The sequence below is a fragment of the Cydia strobilella genome, chromosome Z, assembly GCF_947568885.1.
Source record: "Cydia strobilella chromosome Z, ilCydStro3.1, whole genome shotgun sequence".
Classification (NCBI taxonomy): domain Eukaryota; kingdom Metazoa; phylum Arthropoda; class Insecta; order Lepidoptera; family Tortricidae; genus Cydia; species Cydia strobilella.
The window spans coordinates 47,149,571-47,177,162 of record NC_086068.1 but is presented as its reverse complement, the minus strand read 5'-3'; the positions used below and the strand labels follow the sequence as shown (position 1 = coordinate 47,177,162).

General features: G+C 38.0%; 1 protein-coding gene across 1 annotated transcript; it reads right to left on the bottom strand.

Moving 5' to 3' along the window:
- Positions 1 to 121: 121 nt before the first annotated feature.
- Positions 122 to 19,611, bottom strand: LOC134754859 (integrator complex subunit 14). Its single transcript, XM_063691304.1, has 11 exons — positions 19,554 to 19,611; positions 19,278 to 19,469; positions 19,045 to 19,199; positions 18,494 to 18,629; positions 15,638 to 15,747; positions 14,337 to 14,529; positions 12,299 to 12,396; positions 10,602 to 10,697; positions 9,974 to 10,160; positions 1,545 to 1,693; positions 122 to 492 (listed from the first exon to the last, which is right to left on the bottom strand). The coding sequence occupies exons 1-11, from the start codon at positions 19,576 to 19,578 to the stop codon at positions 256 to 258; spliced, it is 1,578 nt and encodes a 525-aa protein (XP_063547374.1). The 5' UTR covers positions 19,579 to 19,611; the 3' UTR covers positions 122 to 255.
- Between the last annotated feature and the right edge of the window lie 7,981 nt (positions 19,612 to 27,592).

Below are 27,592 nucleotides of genomic sequence, written 5' to 3'. Positions count from 1 at the left end.
GTATGGTCAGACATAACAAAAACACCCTGTACCTACTGTATGGTAGCAAATATTGCAATGATGTGCAAATTAATAAAAAGACTTGGCAAACTTATATTACTTTATTAGAATGTTGTATAAAAGTTCAATTAGGTTCGTTAAGGTAACTGATGCTGATAGCAACCAGTGACTGCTTACATCGCGCTGCAGCCCCATAGGCCAGATGTACCAATTATTTTGCACAAATTGTCTGTTCCAAGAATTTCGTACGAGTTGTTAATGTGGCATAGAGGTGACAGTGAAGTTGCTGGCTAGCGGCTGCAGGGTGTGCTTGACGTCGAGAGCCGTGCGCGGGTCGCGCAGGGCGGCGGCGGCGTGCGCGAGCTGCAGCGCGCACTCGGGCGGCGCGCCGGCAGGCAGCGCGGCGCACTCGCGCTCCAGCGCGGCGCCCACGCACGCCAGCAGCTCGGAGAAGCCTAGCGAGATCGCGGCGCGGCGCAGTCGGTTCAGTTCCTGCAACAATCTAGGCCTTAGTCTCCGTAGTCTGTGTACAGCGTCACATTGGGAATACGAATACCTACTCCCCCTTACGTTACGAGGTAAATCTGGTTGTCAAAAGTTGACGTTAGTGACCAAAAAACATATGGCGTAGTTCCTTAGAATGTCCATCTTATACAATCGAGAACTCTTTGCTTAGGCAAAGAGAATAGAGTTATTGTCATAGTAAATTTTCTAGTCACTTACTGCCATCTTTCGACACAGGATTGAAACTAAAAATGAAAATGAATAAAATATCAATAAATGTATATATATATATATGGATAAATGATTTTTTATTTTTTATCTTTTATTATATTATTTTTAGAACGCCATATGACTTTGACTCGTGGTGATATGCAAAGAGTAAAGTAAGTATACACCCTAGGCCAAAGGTATGGAAACAAGCTTGTATTTCAATAGAAAAGTGTTATCTTTTAAGCGATGGATTTTATACTACTCATTGACAATTTGGTAAAAATAACAATAGAACATTCTAAAAGTAAATTACTCGGGCTGTGATAGTTGCCAATTCAACATTTTGTCATGTAATTAAAGGGTAGGTATAATTATGTAGCTTTTTCCTACTTTATTTTTTTAGCTTTTTGACAATTTTTTAGGATGTTTTGATATTAAGTGTGTATTTTTAATTTTTTGGGTTTGCCTAATGTAAGTCTTAGTTTACAAATATATACAACAAAGATAGAAACATGAGATATTAAAGAAAACAACGTTGATTCCATACTTATGGCCTGGGGTGTAATATGTGTTAAAATACTAAAAATTGTCAATAAAAATCAAACGGTGCCGCCATTTACACGAGCATTAAGCCAAAGGATTCTGATGGCCCCATCTATTTGAACATATTTTTTTCTTGATATTCCGAGGCACGTTTTATTATTAGACTTATCTTATACGGAGTCCATATATCTTTGTTATTGAGTAATCGCTATGGATTAACGCTATTAATAACAAAATGATTGTGAGGCGTCTGGCTGTCAACTGAGCGCTGGACGGGCAAGTGTTACCTTGTAGAGGTGCTGCGTCTTGTCGGGCAGCTTGCGCGCGTGTCGCAGCACCTTCTGCACGTCGGCGAGCAGCGCGTGCGGCCGCGCCCACGCGCAGCCCGTGCCGCCTCCGCTGTAAGAGCGCCACGACCGCACCGGGTACGTCTCCGCTGATAAACAACAACCGCCGCTGTTAACACAAACTTATATCGGCCGCAGTTACAACATTTTGAACTAGTATTTTAAACTCTATAGCTCATTCTATTGTATATATAACATACCTCATTTTCTTATACCTAAACTAATTCTCATGTTATAGTTTCAGTTTCAATCCGTCGTCCAGATTCAAGACACACGAACCCGTCGCCAAAAAGCCGCTCCCATACAAGTTACTAAGTTACGTTCTCATTTTAAAACGAAACGAAACTTTGCATGAACATTTACGTAACATATCAAATGTTTTTGTATGTAAAACTTCTGCTCGCTCTAATTTCTTTGTATTACAATTTTTAGCAACGACAACTAGGACATAGATAGATGTTACTTGAATGTTGATGTAAATTTTCATGCAATGCGGAGGCTAGGTCCGTGTGACTCTTAAGCACTATGCACCGACAAAGTGTCAAAGTGCTATAGTTCGTTTTTTTTGCATTAGAAATAAGGTAAACAATCTTGACGTGTCTTTTTATTAAAAAATATTAAAACGCTTTTAAAAAATTAGTTTATATAGTTTGTCAAAGGACTGTCTCATTTCGAACATAGACAGAGAGAATCATACTATCTTTGTCTTACACTAGTACTAGCACCCATAAGAAAGGGAGGAGAATAATTTTCCTGGTTGTTACTGACTGACAAATTGGTTTGACCAACTATATTACTTTTTTTTATTTTTTTATTTAGGCAACAAACAGTCATATACAAAAATGATGTAATAATAAGCAATGTGTTAATAGACCTTGAGTGCCCTACCTTAATTAAATAATTTCTAATCTAAAGTAGCTAGTGTAGGAGCAGTAAGCGGAAAACAAAGTTATCATTAATTAACAAACTTATCAGTAACTTGAAGTGTATCTATATTCATTCATCCATGTATATGTATGCACGGGCAGGTTGCTTACTTATGAAAACAAAATAATGTAAAAGATCGTATATGATTTATAATTGTAACATAGTAGTAGTAGTACTACTACTAGTAGTAGTAGTAATCACTTTATTGTACACAACACAGGTTTACAAAAACAAATTATAGTAATGCAAGTACAAAGGCGAACTTATCCCTATAAGGGCTCTCTTCCAGCTAACCTTCGAGTAGATGAGTGGAATACTATAGCCAGGTCAGATAGACAAACTTACAGGATGTACAAATTAATATTTAAAAAAAGAAATAACACTAAAGATTAAAATACATAAAATACATACTAGCATACATACATAAAATACTAAATATATATTATAATATATATAAATATCACAAGTGTAAGAAAATAAAAATAAAGGTTATTACTTAACCAGATCACGCTGATTGGAAAGCCAAAGCTTCTTCAGATTAGCCTTGAGTGACGCTACAGACTGGGACTGTTTGAGCGACAGGGGCAACACGTTCCACAACTTCACAGCGCGAACCGTGAAAGAATTTGCATACGATCGCGTCTTATTAGGAGGAATAGCAAGCGTGAGATTATAACTCGATCGTAAGCGGTGATCACTGCCTTCAGCCAGATAGTTAAATCTTTCCGTTAGGTAAGATGGGGAACGGGGGTCGAAGAGTATATTGAACAGCAACGACACGACATGCACATCTCTGCGTTGGCGGATCGGTAACCACTCGAGCTGGGAGCGGAATTTGGAGACGTGATCATATTTCCGGAGGCCAAATATATACTTAATACAAACATTTTGTAAACGCTCAAGTTTATTTAGCAATTCCTCATTACAATCCAGAAACGCAATGTCACCATAGTCCAGAAGAGGGAGCAAGAGAGAACGGGCAAGAGTCAGTTTAGTATGAAGAGGGAGAAAATTCTGCAGCCGTCGAAGAGAGTGAAGGGATCCAAAAATGTTTTTACTCACCTCAGCAACATGGGGAGCCCAAGAAAGCGTCCGATCCACAACAACATAATTGCTGTGACTTATTTTTCAAAAGTGATTTTTAATAAAAAGACACGTCAGGATCGCTTACCTTCTTTCTAATGCTAAAAAAACGAACTATACTACGAGTAAATATCTACACACCCATGTTCACATGAATTAAATGTTAATGGTGGCATTCGTCAGCGACACTCGGTCGTTTGCCTAGTCGGTGCAGAGTTAGCTTGGACTGACTTTACTATATTTTCAAATTGCACGAGTAATTTGTTGCGTTATTTTAGTACAGTCGCCATCAGATATATCGGAGCGGCGGAGGTGCTCACAAATTTATGAACACGGCTCTATTGTCAGGGCGTTAGAGTGCGTGTTCAGATAGGTATTGTGAACACCTCGGCCGCTCAGATATATCTGATCTGATGGCGACTGTACACAGTCCTTTGAACATCCTGCTTCTTACAGGTACAATTAAACATACAATTGAACAATTACGTGAAACGGCTCCAAGTGAAGTTGCAAGATTAGAATAAAACAGAATGAAATCCGCTTCTACAAATTAATTTTAGGTACCTATTACTAGTATTGGAACTACAATTCAACTAGTCAAATTGTAGTTTATTGAACTCGGTAAGCGTAAAACTTGTAAACAAGGACTTTATTTGGCACGTCCCAACTCCCAAATTACACTTGTTAATAGGCTAACCGACACTCGATTTTCTGCCGTCCATTTTTCCGCAAACGACACTGATTGAAGCGAACTGAAGAGTGATCGAATTATGCAATTAAGGCTATTGTCGATTGCCCAGCGGTATTGCTGTCACAATTTAAAAAATCTGATGCACGCCAAATTAACGTGTTATGTATAACTGACACAAAAAGATAATATATTTATCTGTTACTTTAACAATTGTGTTGGAAAGACGCAAAGCCTAACTTTACTTTATTAAACAAGTATGGCTTATGACTTATGAATAGACGATCAGTTTCTATTTATGTACACCTACTCGTACTAATAATATTGGTGTGTTTTTGAAAACGGTGTTCTTGAAAGTAGCTCTAAATGCTGCCAATATGGCAAACGATAGTGACACAACCACACTACGCGAACTCAGACAACTAAATGAGTTGCCTCCAAATGATTTTTCTCTGTGGCTTATTAAATCCAGTCATGTCTCATATCATATGTTATTATTCTGGATCTCTTTAGAAAATCTGGCGAGATTGATTGGGCTTAAGTGTAGGTAAAGTAAGCATGTTAATCTCGATGAATTTCGTACACTCAGCGTCAAATACTTTGTAGCAACCAAAGTAGTCAAATAGTTTGGTACACCATATATTTAGTATGGTGTATAGTATGCGGTCTATCTACTGAGCTCGTTCACTTACCTGTACTGACAATGGCATTCTGTTAAACAAAAGCCATTATTTCTTTTGTGCCTGAGCGCGTGGCCTTTGTGCCTGATCGCGTGGCTATTGTGTGGGAGCCTCAGGCACAAAGGCCACGCGCTCAGGCACAAAAGACATAATGGCTTTTGTTTAACATAATGCCATTGTTAGTACGTAAGTGAACGAGCTCAGTAGAGATAGCGTTAACTATACCGAACTATTTGGCCACTTTGACTGCTACAGAGTATTTGACGCTGAGTGTACATCGACCCGCCTGTTCCTATCTCTATCGCACGCGCGTAATTATATCGCTGTCCCGCCCATGATGCAGGTTGTTAATGACACTGTGAGAGCGGTACAGCCACAGATTTAATATATACGCTAGATGACGCAAATACCACGATTTGTATTGAAACCAAGCGTGCCGACTTATTCATACAACATTTACGCATAATATAATTTTTAAATTACTTATCTGTGATAGGAAATATGTTCTTGCCTTTGGGTGCTCGCAATTTTTAGGCTGTTACAGTTATTATCATGCAACGAACCATTCTTTAAGTTTTCAAGGACGTCCGGCTGCAACAACCGGCGGCGTGGACTGTAAAGAGCGACGGTCAACCTCGACGCTTGGTCGGGGTTCGGACACGCGAAGTAGATGCATTTGCGTCTTCTATGGTATATTTATTTCTGTGGGTACAGCAATATAATTATGCGCGTGCGATAGAGATAGCAACAGACGGGTTAATGCACGAAATTCTTTGTGGTTAGCGTCCTTACTTTACCTCAGAGTTATTAGATGGAATCGCACTATTAGCTTTGACTGCGTGAAGTGAATACGAGATTATCAAGGAAATAAATCGAGGTTTCGCGAGATCGATATTCCTCCGCCTCATTTGGAATTATATCATAAAGGGCTGAACGTATTTATTAGTTGATATCCATACTATCGGTCGTCTGTCAGGCTGTACTACATGTCCGGCCCATTTCCATTTTAGTTTTTGATAGCTTTTGATATGCTTCTTGTTTCAGTGTGCCGTATTTTTTGGATTATTTTTAATATTTAGCATGCTTCTCTCAAGGCCTCGTTGACACGTGACGATTTTTTTCTTTATTTTTGCTGTTTACTTCCAGGTCTGGCCAGCATATGTTAACCATGGTAGAAGACAGGACGACATTACTTGTGTTTTAATTTTTATTGGCATATTACTTTTAAAAATCTCCTTCAGACTCCAATATTTGTTCAAAGAGTGACATCGTGGAAAGGCCCAAGTGGGAAACGCGGTATTGGAAGACCACGAACGAGATAAATAAAATAGCTGGTCCAAACTGGATGCAAATACCCCAGGATAGAGCAGACTGGGCATCTTTGGAGGAGGCCTTCACCTGCGGAGGGGTTCTTGCATATTAAGCATTTTTTTTATAATCTCAAATAACTTAATTATACCTATAAATGTAAATCATAAGATACAATTTAGTATATAATTAACGTATTTTTAGTTATGTAAATCAGTAGTTGTAAGAAATAAAAGGCTTTTTTTATTTTTATTTATTTATTTATTTATCCATACTAATATTATAAATGCGAAAGTGTGTCTGTCTGTCTGTCTGCTACCTCTTCACGCGTAAACCGCTGGACCGATTTAGTTGAAATTTGGTATACAGATAGTTTGAGTCCCGGCGAAGGACATGGGATACTTTTTATCCCAGAATTCACCCCTCAAGGGGGTGAAAATGGGGGTGGAAATTTGTATGGTGAATCAATAACTGCGGAACCGAGATGAAACGTGGTATGGGGGTAGTTTGAGCTGTGGGGAAGTATATATTATAGAATAATTTTTATCCCCGAAATCATCCCTTAAGGGTGTAAAAAATGGGATGGAAATTTATAGGGTGGACCAATTTGGGGGTGAAAAAGGATGGATTTAAAAGCAGATTAGTTTAAAAATTAAGGAATCCAAATTACTAGTTCCACGCAAACGAAGTCGCGGGCAAAAGCTAGTTTTGTTATAATTATATCTAATCCCAATGCGATTAAAGAGTTCTATGCGAAAAAACCGCGGGTAAAGTGTGTTAATAATTGGCATTCACGTCACGGCATCGGCATCGTCTGGCGCCCTATTATGCACGTCCGCATAATTAATCTCATCAGGTCGATATAACGGAGCGCGCACAAAGCTAGCCACTTAGCATACCCGCCGCGTGCCCAAACAAATGCTATTCAATGCATCATTCATTAATAATCAAATAATATCACTACACCTACACGTACGAACAGTAGACACGTTTGCGAGTGCATGAAGTTACCTATAGGATGATCCACTTAATGTATTTGGCGACTTATTGCGTGTACACTACATCTACTTATGAAATGATAATTGTATGTGTGATCGTGTACTCTATATATTACACACTTTTATTTTATTTATCTTCACTCCGTATATTTAATACCTAAATATGTGCTTCAAATTTTGTAAATTTAATTTGAACCACTTTTCGTTCTGTTTGAATTGCAATTTGGCATACTTCCTTAATTGTGATGACAATGCAATAACCACGCTAACATGGAGCTGGTCTGATGATGCGGTCTAAAGGTAGCCAAAGGAACTTGTCCATGGTAAAACACAAAAATATTGAGTCATTGACTAGCTTCCTCGAGAGAGCTTCGTCCGCGTAGAAGCCGTTGGAAACATTCAACCAAATTTTTTAATTTAAAAGATATGTTTCAAATTTCAAAGTTCTAATTTTGACGGTTCAGGTACTCTTTGCGTTATCTTAGCTATCCGTTTAGGTAGAGTCAGAGCGGAAAGAGAAGAGTCCTGGAATGTATTGGGGCCCATACATTCCACGACTCTTCTCTTTTCGCACAGACTATAAATGCTATTAGCTTGTTTTTTTTCCCGACAAAAGGGGCCCACTGATTACCAGTCCGCCGGACGATATCGGCCTGTCAGTTATTCGGAACTGTCAAATTTTCAAACTGACAGGCTGATATCGTACGGCGGACTGACAATCAGTGGGTCCCTTTAATGCCTTGCACCTTCGTATAAACTTTTCTTTGCAAACATTTTGCATAATTTCACTACCTTTACTACTGATTCAAAATGTCAAAAAGCATAATTTTGTTTTCATAACTACAGGCACAATGACACGTTATTCACGGCATAACAAAGGCAGAGCCGACGTTGAAACAAAACCATTGAATTAGCAGTGCAGTGCCATTAAACGAGCACGCCCGAGCATTCGGTGCACCGCCAGTTGTGTCGCATACGAAAATGCCTCAATATTTAACATTTTGCTGCACTAATTTTGCTCTTATTGTCCTGTAGAGCTACCACACATTTTAACATTGACATATTCTCTCACGTCTACGTAACTTACTTCGAATGCACCTCGCTCGTACTCGCATATTATGCAAGCGAGATGTATAGAAAGTAATTTACGTAGTCGTTAGCGAATATGTCAATGTCAAAACTGGTGGTAGCCTGATGTAGGCATTTTACGTTTTGTTACGATTTTACGTGGACGTCGTTAATTTGGGTAGGTGTATGTTATATGGCTATAGATATACAGATTGGATTTTCTTACTGGGTCAGTGAGGGCAGCTACCAGATCCCGTGCTGCTACGCGAAAATGGCCTTAGAAGACCTTCCCTCAATTTCAAATTAATGAAGATTGGCGATTCGCACTCTGTACGATTTTGGAAAAAACATACAGAGTGCGAGAAAAAGGCCTTTTTTTATGCAAATCGTTCCCATTCCTATCCAGGATCAAATGCTTGTATGACACCAAAAAAAAAAATTCACGGCTAGAAAAGTCGAATCGAGGAAAACATGCCATACAATTTGTATGAAAATGGTACATACTAATAGAAGCTTGTAAAAACGAAGAAGTGCGCGCCGCCGCGGTTCAACCTCGTGTGATTTAATGTTAGGGCCCATGCCCCTTTACCAACCCAAAAAATCCCAAAAAACAGAGCCCATGAACCTTACCGGCAGATGGGCCCACCTTGAATTTCTTCGGAGTTGGAGATGATGGCCTTTTCCATGTCATAGACTGCAGTTTCGTTTCAGGGTCGTAATGATGGAGCCATGTTTCGTCCATTGTTATAAATCGCGCCAAAAAAGTTCCCGGTCTTGCTGTATTAGGTCCAAAGCTTCTTGACACATCAAGACTCTAGTTTGTTTTTGCGTGTCAGTAAGCATTCTTGGTACCCAACGCGCAGATACCTCTTTCATACCCAAGCGTTTATGTAAAATATTATGCACGCTCCCCGTTGAAATCTTTACATTTTCAGCAATAAAACGAACCGTGACACGACGATCCGCTTTAACTAAGTTTTCGACTTTTTTCACAATTTCTCCATTTACTGCTGTAGTAGGGCGTCCGGAGCGGGGGTCGTCCATGGTCGATGTTCTTCCACGTCTAAATTCAGCGCACCAACGTGCGACTGTCGAATACGGAGGAGCATTGGCCCCTAAAGTGTCCCGCAAATCTAAATTGACTTGGTCCGTAGAAAAAAAATTCAAACAAGTATTTGACAACGGCGCGCAGTTCAATTTTCTCAATTTTCGCTAACGTACTCAATAGCATTGCAAAGAAATGACCGTAATTTTTTTAAATAAAAGAGCTCTTTTTTTTCATAGCAATCAGCTAGATAGATTAGCTTTACCGGCCAGTTTCCTAATATTGAAAGAGTTTGCATCTCATTCTCACTTTATATTGAACGCCCCTCGTCAATTTACGTTTTTCATACAAAACTATTTCGTTTGTTTTATAAACTAATTTTAGACCTAGATATACCTCATGTCATTTTATGTGCAGTTTCATTACAATCCAAAACGTAGTTCTAAAATGAAAACGGATTTCCGTTTGTATGGAAAGGTAAAATTCGGCCGAGCTTGCCGGAGACTTAACAAGATAAGCCAGCACAGACTGCACTTGTATTGTAATGTATACATGTATGTATGTATAGTTACATGGCGGGGTGTTCTCGTCGCACGTGCCCAGCTGGTCGAGCGGGCCGAGCCAGGGCGCGGCGGAGGCGCCGGGCCGCAGCACGCACAGCAGCAGGCACGAGCGCCGTGAGCGCGACGCCTCGTTCCACGCCACCAGCGCGCCCCACCAGTCGCCGCCCAGCTCTACTATTGCCGCCATGTTCTCCACCTACACATACTTACATTTTTATTGGTTGGGCTTGGATTGGAAATTACTCATTTAGTCAGGAAAATTACAAAAAATAAGCAGAATGACTGTCTGCAATCTTGAAATGCTTGTTGTGTTGTGGCGTAAAAATTGTCTATTGAGTGCGCTTGTTTCCTTCTCTTACATTTATTTGTGATGACAAGGCTCATTATTTAATATCTTCTTGAAGTGTGTAGAGACAACCACTTACAATTAGGATTGTTAATTTTTTTAAATTTTCTATTTCGAAAAACATTTCGAGATATGAGGTTTTTAAACAGTTTCCGACATTTGCTGCGATATAATAATCGAGGATTGAAGATATTTCTACAAATATACTTCTGACCTTAGTTTGACCTGTTAGGTATTGAAAATGTTGGATATAATTTGTTGATGACGGATAAATTTATAATAGGTAAGTACCTTGAGCGCTCCATGGAGCAGAACGCAGAAATTAGGCATTTTGTTGGGATCCAACACTTCTTCATCTGGTGAACTGCCGTCCATGCTCGACCCGTCCTGTCAAACGTATCACTTCTCATCAATTACATTCCATTACAATCACATTCATATAGTATTTTGTGCAACAGGTACATAAATAATAAGGGATCTTAAAATACAAGATCTTGAAACGAAATTGAGTTTTGTAAAGACAGGCCTGAGAATTTTAACACCTAATTATGTACCGTTGCACACAACATTTTTTCTAAGACAGAGAGACAGACAGAAACACCCAAAATTATAAATAAAATTAAAATAAATATTGGTTTGTAGATCTTTGCCTAAAATTCAGAATTAAAAAAATAACAGTTGTATAATATTCCTAAGAACACTGCTGTTAGGATCCTGTCATCCTATCCTACAGACAAGGGCGCCGGGGCCCCGCGCGCCGCGCTTCTTATGATGTTGTTTTCGATCTCACTAGCAGTTATTTAATCTACAAATAAGAGTGCTGGAGTGGAAAAACTTAATATTTAACTCTTTAAACGCCAGACGGCGAAGGAATATGCCGTGCCCCGGACGCCAGACGATCGTGATTATTTAAGCGAAATTGCACTTTACGGAGTCCCGCGTAAGTCCCTATTGCATTGGCGAAGCTGACGGCTGTAGCCGTCGTTGGCGTCTTGGCAAGAGTTTCCGATGACGTCCACAGCCGTCTGTGGCGGTCGAAGGGTTAATTATATTAAGGTACTCGTATACCTGCGTCGAATGCTGCTCCCTATGACAGTTTCTTCAAGTCTCTTTTTGTTTAATAAAAAAAAGATTTTTTTATCATAGGTTTCTATAGTTATTTGTTATACAAGGGTGCAAAGTTGCATTTTACCCGCGAGTGTGGAATTGAAACACGAGAAGTAAAATACATTTGCACCTGTGTGTAACACAAAACTTTTCACCTCACTATAGCGAGGAAAGTGCAACATCCACAGGCGTTAGATCATCTTCATCACTGGAATCACTAATTTTTTTACGATAATACGATATTATAACAGAAACTCTGGAAGTTGTGAATTTTTACGTATCGGAGTCGGTGAGAAATTTTTTGTTTACAATGTTGACATTTCTGACGATGCGTTTTGAAATTGCATCGACTCAACTTGTGCGTTCAGAATAACATTCAACATCATTTAAAAAAACAAATGTTTCTTATGTAATTTAAGGTTTAAGTATTACTTAAAATCATTAAATAAAGCTAAATTTGGTATTTTTTATTAAATTCTCACACCATTTATTTATGATAATTAATATCGAACGAACCATTATTATGAGCGTTTTACGTTTTGTTATCTGTCAAAACTATCAAAAGCTACTTAAACACGCTCCATTCAAGGTCAAATTACTTTCCCCACTAGTGGATAAAATGCGTTTTTCCCCGCTAGTTTTAAAGGATAAAAGACGGCTTTCTGAGCTAGTGAGGGCAAAAATAAATTAATGTGCTAAACTTCCAAAAAACGTCTACAAACATTTAACGTGACAGCTACTCCATAATTCCATATACAAATTAACTGTCTATCAGAGACGTATTACGCTTCGTAATTAGGAATAAATCCACCTGAGCCTGTTTCACTTTAATCATTATTTATTTTTAATTATTACCTTATATATTTTACTATCAAACATACCTTTATTGGGGTTTTGGCGCCGTAATTTTCTCTGTTGGAAGAGTTTCCGTTTTGAGCTTGTGGCACCACTAGATGCTTGCTGACTGCTATCGGAGTACCTGTGACAATGCATATAATGAATATGGATGTTGACATTAATCGCGAATATGTAACATGTTACGTTTTTATCATAGCAGTGAATATTAGTATACAGAAAATCATATTTTGTAAGTGTAAATATGCGTAGCAAAGTTAATTAAAAATAATTAAAATAATACCCAGTAGGTAGTACCACGAGACTGCAAACGCCAATCGGAGCGTGTTACGTCACGGTGTGAGAAAGTCCCACAGACACAGATTAATAAATAGTTACTACGTAACAGATACATCATTCCCATACAAAAGCGAAAATACCTACGCTATAATAGCCTACAAAATCTTAATAATAATACCTGCTGCTCAGGACGAGAAGAAATGTACCATAAGTATGCGCACAAAGAGTCGAGACTGCCTTGCTCGCCGCGCGAGCCACGTGCCAACGCGTCATCGTAAGAATGCGCTAGGGTTGTACTGTTACTTATGTTATTATTGTAATAAAACGACTGTTGCGAATCAACCATATTTTATATTAGTCAATCAAATATTTAAAAACAACACTTATAATACCTGACTCAAAAAACTCCTTAATTTACGATTTATCTACTTATGTTCAAAGAAATAAATAGTGACAAAATTAAGATAGATTTAAAATACTACTCACCTTTCTTCGTCTCTCGGAAATGAAAAAACCGGCCAAGTACGAGTCGGACTCGCCCACCGAGGGTTCCGTACTTTTTAGTATTTGTTGTTATAGTGGCAACAGAAATACATCATCTGTGAAAATTTCAACTGTCTAGCTATCACGGTTCATGAGATACAGCCTGGTGACAGACGGACAGCGGTAGCGGAGTCTTAGTAATAGGGTGCCGTTATTACCCTTTGGGTAAGGAACCCTAAAAAAACGACAAATTTTCTTTTGTTTCTTGACTTTTACACCCATCTACTGCACAATAATTACGTGGTTTCGGCATTTCGAAGCGTAAGCGCGGGAAACGTGCGGTGCGAGCGCTCAGGCGGGCGTTCGGCGGCCCTCTGTCAATTATATCGTCGACGATACGCCGAGCGGTAGGCATATAGCGCGTGGCTTTGAGCGAGTGAAGGAGGCCTGCCACAGACAAGTTGTCAAACCTGACCGTAATCCATACGTTACTGTGATTAATTTTTGCAATGTATTTATTATCGCTTTGGTGAGGACGTATGGATGGATTACGGTCAATGAGGTTATCTATGCTGCTCAAAGAAATATGTCATGGAATGATGACGTCACGGTTTGGCTCGCTTCTGATTGGCGTTTCAGTCAAAATGACCGATTGGAGAATTTTACACTTTTATTTTATTGAAAATATTAATAATCCTAATGTTTATACCGAAATTGGACCATCTTTTGGAATCATATTAACATATTTGAATAGAGTATTATTTTATGGAAGTTACAGGCCTATTTGAATAAAGAATATATTGACTTTGACATATGTTTCTTTGAAACCATTATTTACATGATTCTATGTTGCTGTCATCATGCCAATAGGGAATATTACGCAAAACTCTGCGTAGAGGGCGTCACTAGCACAATCACAGGGCCTACCGCGAAACACGAAAATCGAAAGTTCGGTTTCTACCTCTCTATCACTCTTGCCTATTCGATCGATAGATCGATAGACCTGTAAACAAACCGCCTTGATGCATCAATGTCATAGTGAAAACTTGTCAAAAAACTATTTTATGTCTAGTATGTATAAGTTACTCTATGGTTTATGTACGGGTTGTGTACTAGTGCTGCACTCTGGCGGCAGAACATTGCAGTAATACTCCCTATTGCAAATGTTTTAAATTTCATTGAACTTAATAAGTCCTATGGGTAGGACCTTAAGCCTTAGGAGGATAATATTGACTTGGTAGTGCTGCTCGCACAGCCGCGTCATTGCGCGTCCCGCCTGCGTCACATGTAAACTACACTCACCCAGTTCACTAACGTGCATGAACCCCATAATGTTGATCTCGTTGGAGAGCGTGTAGGTGGCGGCGTAGCCCTCGTGCACGGCGGGGTGCGGCTCGGGGAATAGCTGGACACGCGCCGCGAACTGCCCGCACTTCAGCGTGCACGAGAACTCCTGGTAGTGCTGCTCGCACAGCCGCGTTATCGCGTTCACCGCCTATGTCACATGTCAAACTAAATAAATAGGAATTGAACAAAGTGGAAGGAACAAATGATAATGGTAGTTGATCTCTTATTTACAATATACACAGACAGGATCAGGCCGGAGCACATATGATGAGAGTTATTGGAATTTGAAGTGCTGTCACACTTTAGCATTGGAAGTTATAGGAACTTGAAGCCCTGTACGCATCTGCCAATGCACCACAATTTCATACTGTAAGTTAATACATTGGAAGTGGTGCATATGTATTTTCCTGTTTCTGACGTGTAATGTTTTGTGTGCATTTACGAAATAAATGATTATGATGATGACCATGCATGGATACATAATAAATTGTGGTATGTTTTGTGGCAAGCTGCCATAGTTGCAACTGCAAGTGTGTAACAAACCATGTACTTTATAAAAGATCCTTTGGCATCAAATAAGGTACTCTTCAACCTGGCTAGGTTAATGGCAATCATTGTCGTCAAGCTCACCATACTTATTAACCTATCGAATGAGCTGATGCCTTTACTGATACTGGCAAGCGATATGTAAACATACTACATACCTATACGAGGCCTGGACGTTAGTGAGATGACGATAACTGATTGCTGGTGTCCTACTTTATTACCTACATAGTATAACATGAGTTTCACATGATTATCCACCTGGTTTCTCAAGCTTAATAGTCGCCTCCAAACCTCCCCTTATAGCGACCCCATTCCTCACACAAAGTTTACCTTAAGTTCATATTAGCCATCAACAATTGCCTCGGATCACAGTTCACTCTGAATACTGATATACATTGGTCACAATTTACAAGTGACATCATTATTCTAATAACACCATAAGAAAGTCCTTGAATTAATCCAAAAGCAAATATCACTCCCCGTAGATTTGTTCGCACACAACCTCCTTTTCTTACTGTCGTTCGGTTGTCTTCACCTAAAAAAATCATAATAACCTAGAAGCGGTTATTTAACTTAAACGTGACTACGAGCGCCATCTACTCCATAACGTTGGCAACTATTAGCCGGTTCGCGATATTCGCGACAATCATACATAATACTAAAACCTAACTCATATATTATTAATATTATACTAACAGATAAAAACTTACACAGGCAACTGAAAGTTGGTCTAGGCAATAAACAGATCCTCGACTGACATTTCCACTTGAATTATTGGCAGAAGTAGCTAGGTCCACAATCTTCTGGTATAGTGGCATTGCTGTAAAACAAGTTAAAAGATTGATTAGTGTTCATTTTCAAATATAAGGCAAAAAAAGGATAACAGATTTTTTAAGACAGCAAAGTATGCTTAATTACGAGTTACACTATATAATTGCAGCAGCAAAGGTAGGGTTCCTTATTTCGTCGAATTTATATTTTTCTAAGGGGCACCCGCTTAATGTAAAATCTACCACTAAATAAAAATACAATGTACCTTTGAAAATTAGGACCCTCCATACAAAATGTATTTTTTTCTAATTTTATTTTTATTTTTTTGTTACGGGGCGATGAGACAGGGTGTATTAATCTTTTTTTTTCAATTTATTTGGGACAAAAAAACAGTAACACACAGGGTTTAGGCACAGAAATAGAGTACAAAGAATACTATAGTGTGAGACCAACAACATCGTCCACAGATTACTAGATCTAAAATATATAGTGCTAGGTAACAATATACATATAGGGTGGAAAGACACGACGATCCTTCTCGCGAAGGGGGGTTAGTTTAAGTGATGGAGAATCGATTCGTAATGTTTAGATTTTTGTTACGAACAATTAGTAAAACTATTAAAATTAATTAATCTTCTTCTTAGTGGCAACCCTACTATTACTAAGTACTATCTACCTACATGCAAGTGTAATGTGACACTTATGTTTACAAAAATATTTATTTTGTGATAAAGAGGTGGGTAGGTATGCAATGGGAACAACTGCAAACAAACAATAACTACTTTATTTACAACTGAATAATTATTGGATCACATTCTATGTTCAAAGTTGCCTCCGTGCATAATAATGCAGGCTGCAGCCCGTGCGCGTGTATGCTGGTGTACCTTTGCTAATATTCGCTCTCGAACGTTTCTACGGCGCAGGCTGGCGAAAGCACCCTTTGCCTCATTTCTTCGGCGTTGTCACACTCCGTTTTGTACACTATATCCTTGATAATCCCCCAAAGGAAAAAGTCCAAAGGCGTAGGATAAAAAGCTAAAATTAACAAAGCTACGATTACGAAATAAATTTGTGAATACAAAAATTCATATTTATGGCAGCAGAAGTAGTTTTATACATAATGATACAATTTAATGAGCGAGTAAAAACAGCATGGCTCACCGGAGCAACTTTTAATGTTCGTTGTTAATGTTTATTAATGTTCAACTTAACATAAAATACTGCTGCTGATTTATTAAATTATCTTATTAATATTTTAGGGGTTCTAAGTATTGATTTAGAAATGCGTTCATACTTTCCATTCCTATAAACACAAATAAAAAATATTAACGTTTTTAGCAATGTTATTATAAGTTAAGGCGGTTCCCTGAGCCAGAAGGCGAAAAATCTCCTTATATAATCATGTTTTTCTAAGATGCGTTGATATTCGTAGACGTGGAAAAAATATATGTAGTTCTTGACAATATTATCTTTATAACATAGCTTCCGATACACGAATTATGGCACTTCGTTCGATACAATTAATTCCCAAAGTAACCTCTAACTCGGACTTTTAATCAAACTTTACTCGGTTATATATTATGTGATAAACAAAAAAAGAAGAAAAAACAATCTTAACTTAAATAGAAATTTCATAGCTTTCGACTTTCAATATTGTAAGGTAACGTTTTAAAATTAATAAAAATCAACAAAATTCAATTAAAATTGACACTTGGCGCGCATGATCTTTCCCGTTTTTTCTTGCGAATTGTGACAGTGACAGCGGCAAACCGATGGAACAGCCTTAAATTGGAAATTTATACACTTTGAATCGTCGTTCCACAATGAAAAATCGAAAAAAAACTAGAAAAAATATATCATCTTGTATGGAGGGTCCAAATTTTCAAAGTGCGGTAGCGACCCCTAAAATGTATTTCAAAATTCAGAAAAAACTTATATTGGTTTTTAAGTGGTAAATGTTACATTAAGCGGGTGCCCCATACTTAAATATAACTTGTTGTTCACGCCCTTATTAAGCGTGAACTCTTTCTTGAACTTCAATATTGTATTAGAATTATGGAAACTCTTTTATATATATAATTATATTTATTTATTTATTTAAGCCTTTATTTTTCTTAAATAGTTTTACATGATAAAAAAGTTTTCTAATATTATTGTTTTCCACTTTTACTATTTTAAGGACCCCTGTCGGGTATAGGCCTCCTCCATATCTTTCCACCTTTCTCGGTCTTTTGCCTTGATTAGCCAATATTCTCCAGCTGTGGCTATAATATCCTTGGATAACAAGGTGGTTATGGGTTCTCCCGCCTTCCTTTTGCCATGGGTTTGGTTTGGCCACTTTGTGACTTTGTTGGTCCATCTGTCATCTGTCAATCTTCCTATATGGCCGGCCCATCTCCATTTCTGTTTCAGCACAAACTCGAGGGCATCTATGATGTTTGTTTTGGATCGTATGTACTTGCTGTTAACCTTGTCCTTCAGTTTTATACTGAGAATGCTCCTTTCCATGGCTCTTTGGCAGGTTCTTATCTTTAATTTGTTCTTGTTTGTGTGCACCCAAGTTTGAGAACCGTATGTAAGGCATGGTATACAATATTTATTGTAACTTTTACATAATACGTATTGACATTTGTCTCATTGTTTTGCGAATGATTATAATGACTTATATTTGAAATCATAGTTTTATAAGTAGCATCCGCGCTAGACCACAAAGGTTGGATCGCTAACACTTGTCTAAATAAAAATATTATTAAGATGTCTGATTATTATAATTATTAAAAATGTCTTAACATTACCATGCTGCAAACATGGATCAACGGGTGAGACTACAGGCAAGATGTGAATCCTGACAGGATATGGTGCTGGCAGGGGCAGGTTTTGTATGGCTCTACTCCTACCAATTGGACCCGAACCTATACTGCCGTCGGTTATCTGTACACAAAATGGAAAAAGTCTGTAATAATAGAGCTATAAGGAGTATTCAACATTATAATATATTTATACAACTGCACAAAAACTGAACTATAATGAAAGTATTAATGAAAAAAAAAAAATAGCCAAGTGCGAGTCGGACTCCCGCACCGAGGGTTCCATACTTTTTAGTATTTGTTGTTATAGCTGCAACAGCAATACAACATCTGTGAAAATTTCAACTCTCTAGCTGTCATGGTTCATGAGATACAGCCTGGTGACAGACAGACAGACGGACAGCGGAGTCTTAGTAATAGGGTCCCATTGGTTTGGGTACGGAACCCTAAAAACAGTGGTGTTTTGCATCTTGCTCAATTTTTAATCTGTGTCATTCTATTTGCTAAGTCAAAGCATCCTGCGTGACAATCATACTTACTAATATGATTTGCATGGGCGTCTGGTATCCCCACTCACTAAGAATAAGCTGACTGACTCCAGCCAAAGCTGAGTCCAGGCATGTTTTATCGCCCTCTTCTAGGAGCGGCAGTTTGTTGCGAATATTCTCAAACTCTCGAGTGAATGGAACGGCCACTAAAACAAAGCCGCACAAATATTCGATATCTTAAAATCTTAAGGTTGATTAACGCCATTTATAAGTTAATTCATTACCTTCGCATACGGAAGAGAAAGTAACCAAAGCGACGTATTCTAGTCTTGCGTGAACACTTAGAAAATCCAAAAATGAATTGATAGCAGCAGTGGCAACTGTAAGCCGGGTATGATTTTCGATGGGGTCTAATGTGGGCACCGTCCGAGACATCGACAAGGAGACATCCAGTAGAATTACCGTAGGCATTTTTGCTGTAAATTGAAAATCTCTAATTATATATGGAAATCGGTGTGTATATAATAAGCATAATAACGCATGTTTGACGAAATACTAACTGGTAATCGGACAAATCATGTACATCAACCTTAAATTTATGAGTGTCAAACAAAATGTCACTTTTGACGTTAAAACCGCGCTATTTAAGCAACACTTAAAATCGCCGTGGATTATATGAAAGGACACAAAGTATATTTTTAGGGTTCCGTACCAAAAGGGTAAAAACGGGACCCTATTACTAAGACTCCTCTGTCCGTCTGTACGTCTGTTTGTCTGTTCGTCTGTCTGTCACCAGGCTGTATCTCATGAACCGTGATAGCTAGACAGTTGAAATTTACACAGATGATGTATTTCTGTTGCCGCTATAACAACAAATACTAAAAAGTACGGAACCCTCGGTGGGAGAGTCCGACTCGCACTTGTCCGGTTTTTATAAAATCACGGCTTGTTATTTGTCAAATGGCTGCGTCTCTTTCGTTTGGCCTAAGACAGAAACGTAATGCGAATGTTTGGGCCATTATGCTGTGTTTACTATAGTCTGTCAAGCCGTGGTCAAGCCATTACCGTCAGTAGAAAAAAGCGGCAAATTTAAAAAAATGTAGGCGTAAAGGGTAATCTTCCCATAGAAAATTTGAATTTCGCGCCTTTTTCTACTGACAAAGCTGTTTGTAGTTACCCTTATGTCACAATAGGCTGCCTTGAACGGGGGCTTATTAGTAAGCAATTAAAGTAAAGTTTGTCAAAGGACTGTCTCATTTCAAACATAGACAGAGATAATCATACTATCTTTGTCCTACACTGGTACTAGCGCCCAAAAGAAAGGGATGAGTATAATTTTCCTGGTTGTTACTGACTGACAAATTGGTTTGACAAACTATAATTAAGTATCATATATGTATCAAAGGACTGTCTCATTTCAAACATAGACAGGGAGAATCATACTATCTTTGTCTTACACTAGTACTAGCACCCAAAAGAAAAGGATGAGTATAGTTTTTTTTGGTCTTATTTACTGCCAATTTGGTTTGACCAACTATATATTCCATCCCAATCATTCCCACTTTATGTTTTTGTTTTACCACTTTGTCGCCATGCTGGCCCATGCTGGATTTATGTAGGTATCCGAGGTATCCATACCAAATTGCAGCTTTCTAGCACTAAGAATCACGGAGCAAAGCCACGGACGGACAGCCAGACGGACGGCAGACGGACAAGGCGAACCTATAAGGGTAAGGGGATTTTTAGGGTTCCTAGTTGACTACGGAACCCTAAAAATCCTGAACCACGCTTTTTAGATTTTTCTTGGGACAATCCCAGTCAGTCTCGTGAATTTCCATTCATTCGAAATTGAACAACATGGTTGCCGTGTTTACTGTAGTGTCGCACTGGTCGCACCTACTAAGGGCCTATAAAGGGCCCTCCACACTCGTGCGCGAATCGCGGCATGAAGCCGCGTAGTCTGGAGCGGCTTTACGTTGGCGGCAGGCTCGCAGATAAACCGTTGTAATTTAACTGTTGTCGTGGACTCACTGGATAAATTACTGCATTGTCTTTCCCTGAACACTTCGTCTGTTAAGAGGGGGCTAACCCAAAATTGTAATTTTAATTTTTATATTGAAATTTTACACGTTTTAATTAAGGAAAAATGCCCTGAATTCACACGGCAACTAGATTATATATGCAAGGGCACACACCAAGTTAAAGTTGGTTCTATAGAAAAAAAAATCGAAATTTTGTCAAATTTTTTATATTTTCAGTTTTTTCTCTTTATTTAAGAGCTTATTGTCACCGAGGTGAACACGTCGCTCCATATTTACTTTTTCGTTATAGGTACATCGTTACCGTGCATACCATAAGCAGTATGATCACTACATAGTATAAAACAAAGTCGCTTTCCGCTCTGTATGTACAAGTACAATCTTAGGTCTTTTAGAACTAGGCAACGGATTTTGATGCGTTTTTTTTTAATAAGGTGCTTTGGGGTATATTCGACATATTTTTAGGCGAGTGTAGAGTATGTTAGAGTTTGGGCTCGTAAGTCAGAACCTAAGAAGTATTCCTTCCAAGTAATAAGATTTGCGAAATTGGATATATTCGTCAACGGTTTGTGAAAATAGCGTTTTAATACATTGCTTGATTTTGGTAATAAATGTAAATAAAAAAATAAAATATTTTGAATACCATTTTTTAAGGAGCGGATAATTTCGAAAGCAAGTGGGGTAATTTCGAAGGTCTGTAGAAATGGTTTTTATGCAATATGCGTTAAGGATCATATTCCTTTTTCGTTCTAATTTACCCCCTTAAAAATCCTGCTGATTTACGGTAAAGAACATGTTTTTTTATTTTATTACAATTTATCCTCGAATTTCCCCCGCGCTGTGATCACTAAAGATCAGTGATTGTTAAAAATTTTTAACCGCGTTCGGAGTACTTCGGACCACGATAACCGTAACGTTATGTTAATTCCTGGGTTGACAACCTCTGATAATGGACTATGCAAACCTAGTTTGGGGTTATTAGTACATTCATTCGAAGTTCTCCCCTGGGGTATTCGAATGCTTTTTCAAAACTACAGATAGACCGTTTATGCTGTACTCATTAATACGATAAAAATGACAATCTAACGTTAAAACAAACGAACAATGATTTAACTTATCAGGTTTCCGAGTTATGTGCTATGGGGTAATTTCGAAAGTCCTCATAAGGCACTAAATCGCACTTTTTTATTTAATAGACCGCAGCCATAGACCTAGCATTACATAGACCAGCTATACGCGTGCGCCCGTAAGGGATAGACATAGATGACGTCATAAACGTGGGGATACCATATTGGTAAAAATTACCCCAATATTTGATATCACGTTGGGGCGATTACCCTGGAGGCAAAGTTAGCTTGTTTCACGGTATTAAAAAATTGTTAAATAAAATGTCAATGGGCCGTCCTTTTTAGGCGTATAAACAATGAAATACCTCCTATAATTCGCGCAGGTGGTACAAAACTGAACATGTTTAGTAAATAAAACGTAAAATAAAATGTATTAAGGGTTTTAATTTAAAGAAATCACAAATCGCAATCACACCAATTAATGTACACCACATTTAATCTTCACAACATTTATTTATTTATTTTTGGAATTAGAAGTACGAAAAAACTTCGAGGTCAAAATTACCCATAAAATTATGATATTTTCATCTGGTATCCCTAACATGATTGTTATGCAGCTAAATTAAGAAGAAGTTTAAAAATGGCTGACCTCAGACTCTTACCTACCTACGTAATTTGGGCGGATCATTTTACAAATAATGTTTTGTTAATTTGCGTAAATAATTGCGATATTTTTATTGAAATCGTTTGATTCTACATTGCTTTGAGTGTAACGTAATTTTACGATGTTATTCTCACATATTGCGTTAAGAGAAAGGTGTAAAATACCGTACTTACGTGTGAAAGGTTATGATCTCATATTTTTGCTCAGAGCGGCTATTACAGCCGATTACAGAACAATTCACCAGTATTTTATCAAAGTTCAAGCATTCAAAACGCTAACCATCACTATATTTCATAAGAGAAAGCACAATTTCATACAAAACAACGATAATTAAACAAGCAACGAACAAACATGACATGTCACGTACTTATTTGTTTGCCACAACCTCGGTTGTGGCAGCGGTGGAAAAGTGAAACTATGACAAGGACAAACAATAACAGCGCTTTCTCTGCGACTCCTACTGAAAGATACATAAGACTATCCCGTTCGGTCATTTTCCCCCACCCCTCATGACCGATCCAGTTATACTAGATTCATGACCGCAGCAAACGTGCTCTCACGACTAGCGAGCTAGCGACGCGAAGTGAACTGAAGCGGGGGGCAGATAAACATGGCGTCTTGACAAGTGTTGCCAGCGTAGAAATTGTTCCCAGTTTAGTAGAAATGCGGGATTCGACTTATCTCCATTTTCGAATTTACCCCAAAGCACCCTAGATAGTGATTCAAGAGGAAGGTTTATTATGTATAATTTGTAAAGGTTTTGTGTAAATTAGTTGAACTACCCGTGCGAAGCCGGGGCGGGTCGCTAGTTTTAGTATAAAATAGCTAGTCTGTGCGGAAAGCGCCGTAGGATTTGAGGGCGTGCCGGTGCTATTTTACGGATTCCTTTTGTTCCGGCTTTTTACCACAGCTCACTAAAGGGAGCCCGGTGTCGGCTAGGCAACCTAATCCTATGAATTAGCACTAGTGACTGCCACTTCACCGAAAGGTTAAAACCAACTTGTTTTTAAATTCTTGTTAAATTGTTGTTTTTTTTCGACGAAAGTTACCAACGAAAGTTACGAATGAAGAATGGGCGACGAAAGCAGAATCAAATGAGTCGACTTGAAAAACTTGACTAAAAACCACTAAAAACGAATGAGACGACCCAAGACGATACCGATTTTTTGACTTTCGCTGGATAGAAAAAAATCGCGAACATTGGTCTAAAACGCACTAAAAAATTGTAACGATTTATGCATAAAAGCTAAAAATATGAAAATTGATTCTAAAACTGCTCAATTTTATTTTCGGGGAACTCATTGATTACTTTTTTTTATTAAATCTTGCAACAAATAATTTTATGTTATTTATTAAAGGAATAACAATACATTAACAAAAACTATAACTAAAATAAATCTAGAAAATGTGGCCCCTTTGGCATGTTGCCGAGGATGCTGGCAGCATTTCCCCGCTGTATTGCGATGCTAATACGTTGCGCGAGAAAACTGAAATGGTATCCGCGGTCCCGAGCACGCACATCCATCTCGCTTAAGTAAGTACGAATACCTAGGTACTACCTATACTAGTATAGCGTAGGAAGAGAAAGCTGTTTAAAGTTTAATTACCAATATGTTACATATATTCCTCCCTTGGCTACAAAAAACTTTGTATAAAGTCCTATCAGGGTGCTGTCGATAACATAACAGCAATTTCGGCGAAATTCCGAAGACCAATTTCTCAATTCCTTAAGGTACTTTTACCTATACATATTAAACATAGTTATAAAAATAGGTAGCGCGCATATCTATCGCCTTATGCTTTTACCTTTTCTATGAATGTTTGAGGAACGTATTACTGTTGACAAGGTTCTTATTCAATTCACTTCCTGCCTGTCACATACATGTACATGATTTATAAAAATGTTTCCACTCAATTATTTTTGAGATGCTACCAATAGGGGGTATTACTGCAATGTTCTGCCGCCACATTTAACGCAAATAAAGAGCTTACTTACTTACTATAATATTAGTATAGTATAGTGTAGTATAGTAATAGTATTTAAAGTCAGAAAACTGTCACAAATGAAGGGGACAACATTGTCAGCCAGGAGACAAAACGTGTGACTCAAGAGACACGACTATACTTACCTAGCATAATTTGAACTAAAAATAGGAATTTTAAAAATATCTGCATTTTAGGTACCAGCTCATCAGCTCAGCTCCTTGCAATATTCATCAGCCGGCCCTTTGTCATACCCAGGCTTAAAGAAACGCCAAGATATGCAGTAGAGCTTAAACAGATGTTTTGTTGCTGGCGATACTGACTGAACACCGTCACTGAAGAAGTGAATAATTGCAATGAGAGAATGAATATATTAGCAATGTTTTACGGTATGTCATTGTATATAAGTTTAAACGAGTCTCTTGGGTCACGAAAAAAGTATCACAATTTTTGTGACACAGTGGACCGTAAGCCAATTTTGGCAATTTTTTACTCAAAATTATTTAAAATCCTGTGGCATTTTAGACCTAAAAGACATAAGTTAAGAATGTTAGCCAGTCGACACACAATAAACACAACTTTCCACTTCTCGAGTCACGGACGAAATGGCCAAGCCAGTTTCAACCTACAGCAATGGCAGGCGCCATCATTCGATACGCAGATGCCGCTCCTATTGATTATGCCGTTGATAAGCGAGGTTTAGACTAGCAAAAACTTGCATGCAATTTACGTTACATTGCTGACTACTAAGGTAAACTGCATTCAAAATGTTTATCAGATACCGCAATGTAATGAAAATTGCATGCAAGTTCTTGCTAGTCTAAACCTCACTATATTCTGTTCCATTCGCATTTAATAGAATATTTTATCTTGTGAGCAGCCGACACGTGTTTTACTGACGCAGCAGGGACAAAGATTAAAAAAAAAATTATACACTTAAATATTTGACGAGGTGCTCGATAAAAAGAATTTAAAATAAGGAGACAAATGTTTTTAATAACAGAGTAAAAAAAGTCGTCTAGTTAGTAGTGCGTCCATCTCCAATGTCTTAGGGACAGTAATATTTTGTATGGAAGACAAATTTCGTCACCTGAGTCACCATGATTTTTCTTAAAAAACTTAATAAATTTACCTACCAATATATGCTACAGCAAACATAAGAAAATAGATCTGTTTGTGATTGTGATCTTATACATACTAAATTAATATATAGTAGCATAGCAGTTAATACTTTCCAAATGAACAGAAAAGGTTTATACAGAAAACAGATGATCGACCCTTATATGGGGCATTTTCTATGAAAAGGGACCTTATTGTCGATGGCGCTTATGCCGCACAGCGTCGCGCGGCATTGTATTTATATCGGAGCATTGTTTATAATGGCATAAGCGCCATCGACAATAAGGTCCCTTTTTATAGAAAATACCACATATGCTCTTTGGGCTTACCTTCACTCACTCATCATCTCATCACTCTTGCCTATTCGAGCGATAAAGAGGCAGATAACGGAATTTCGATTTTCGCGTTTCGCGGTAGGCCCTCAGTATCCCATACAACCATTTTTAGTCTTCGACGTAAATGAGTCAACACGGTTTTTTTCCGGCCACAATTCCAGTCGCAGTGTCGTCGCCGTTACGACACTTACCAGAAATGGGGAGGAGTCGACGCAGGCACATTTTAGTCACAACGTGTGGTCGCCGTGTGCACACATTGTTACCAGTTTTTTTTCGGTCACAATGTTTCGAAACAGTTCGGTAACGGTTACGACACATTGTGTATAGATTTGGTCACCAACTGAACGCAAAGTGTATAAAAAAGGTTTCGACCCTTTGTGACCGAAAAGTGTACACACGGTAGAGATGGGTAGGGGTGAGTAAATACTGAGTATTTACTCGGTATTTACTCAAAGCATACAGTAAATACTCGTATTTACTCATTTTGCTGAGTAAAAACGATTATTAACAAAATTTCAATATTTTGGTGAGATTTAAGTACTAAATTGGTTTTTATTTAATTGTGTTAACGTGTATTAATGATATTTACGTTATAAGAAGCTTATTACGCTTAGTTTTTGGCAAAAAGGTGATTATCAGTGAGAGGTCATTTGGAATTTAGCGGATATAGACTGATAAAGTATATAGTTGGTCAAACCAAATTGGCAGTAAATAAGAACAAAAAAAAAACTATACTCATCCTTTTCTTTCGGGTGCTAGTACTAGTGTAAGATAAAGATAGTATGATTATCTCTGTCTATGTTTGAAATAAGACAGTCCTTTGACAAACTATAGTTAACAATTTTGTTTTAAATAAGAAGGTACTTAATTAGTAATTACTTTCAAAGTTACTTAATTACTTGCGTTCTAGATAAGTGCATGTTGCAAGCTGATTCACATATTATACAGTTTTTAACCAGTTGTTTATTAAAATAAAACTGCGACGAAAATACTTTACAATATTATAGCTCTTACGAGATAGCGCGGCGATTGTTACATAGTATGTATAGTAGTTCTTACGGCTAACTCTTTGTCTATTGTAAGTAAAACCGCACGTGCTACTACCTGCAAAAAAGGTTCGGTCATTGGCATATAATTCTAATAGAATATAATAGAAATAATTTATTCGTTAGCACACACAAATAGAAAATTATACAAAACAGAGAAACATAAATAAAAAGAAAAAGTGCCACGAAATGGTCTCACCTCAGCATGTTGCTGGCGACTTCCAGCGCTGATCTTCCGGTGAGACCATCCGGTGAAACAATCACGACAGGTAACAAGAAAAACAACAAAATGAATATATAATATAACATACAAAAGACAGAGACCGAGATAAGTTAAAAATACATA

Excerpts from the sequence above, each read along its gene's own strand:
- LOC134754859 (XM_063691304.1), bottom strand. The coding sequence starts at position 19,578 with ATGTACATGATTTGTCCGATTACCA. Across the intron at positions 19,200-19,277 it reads TTTCTCTTCCGTATGCGAAG|TGGCCGTTCCATTCACTCGA; the intron begins GTAATGAATTAA and ends GCTTTGTTTTAG. Across the intron at positions 1,694-9,973 it reads CGACGAGAACACCCCGCCAT|CGGAGACGTACCCGGTGCGG; the intron begins GTAACTATACAT and ends GTTGTTTATCAG.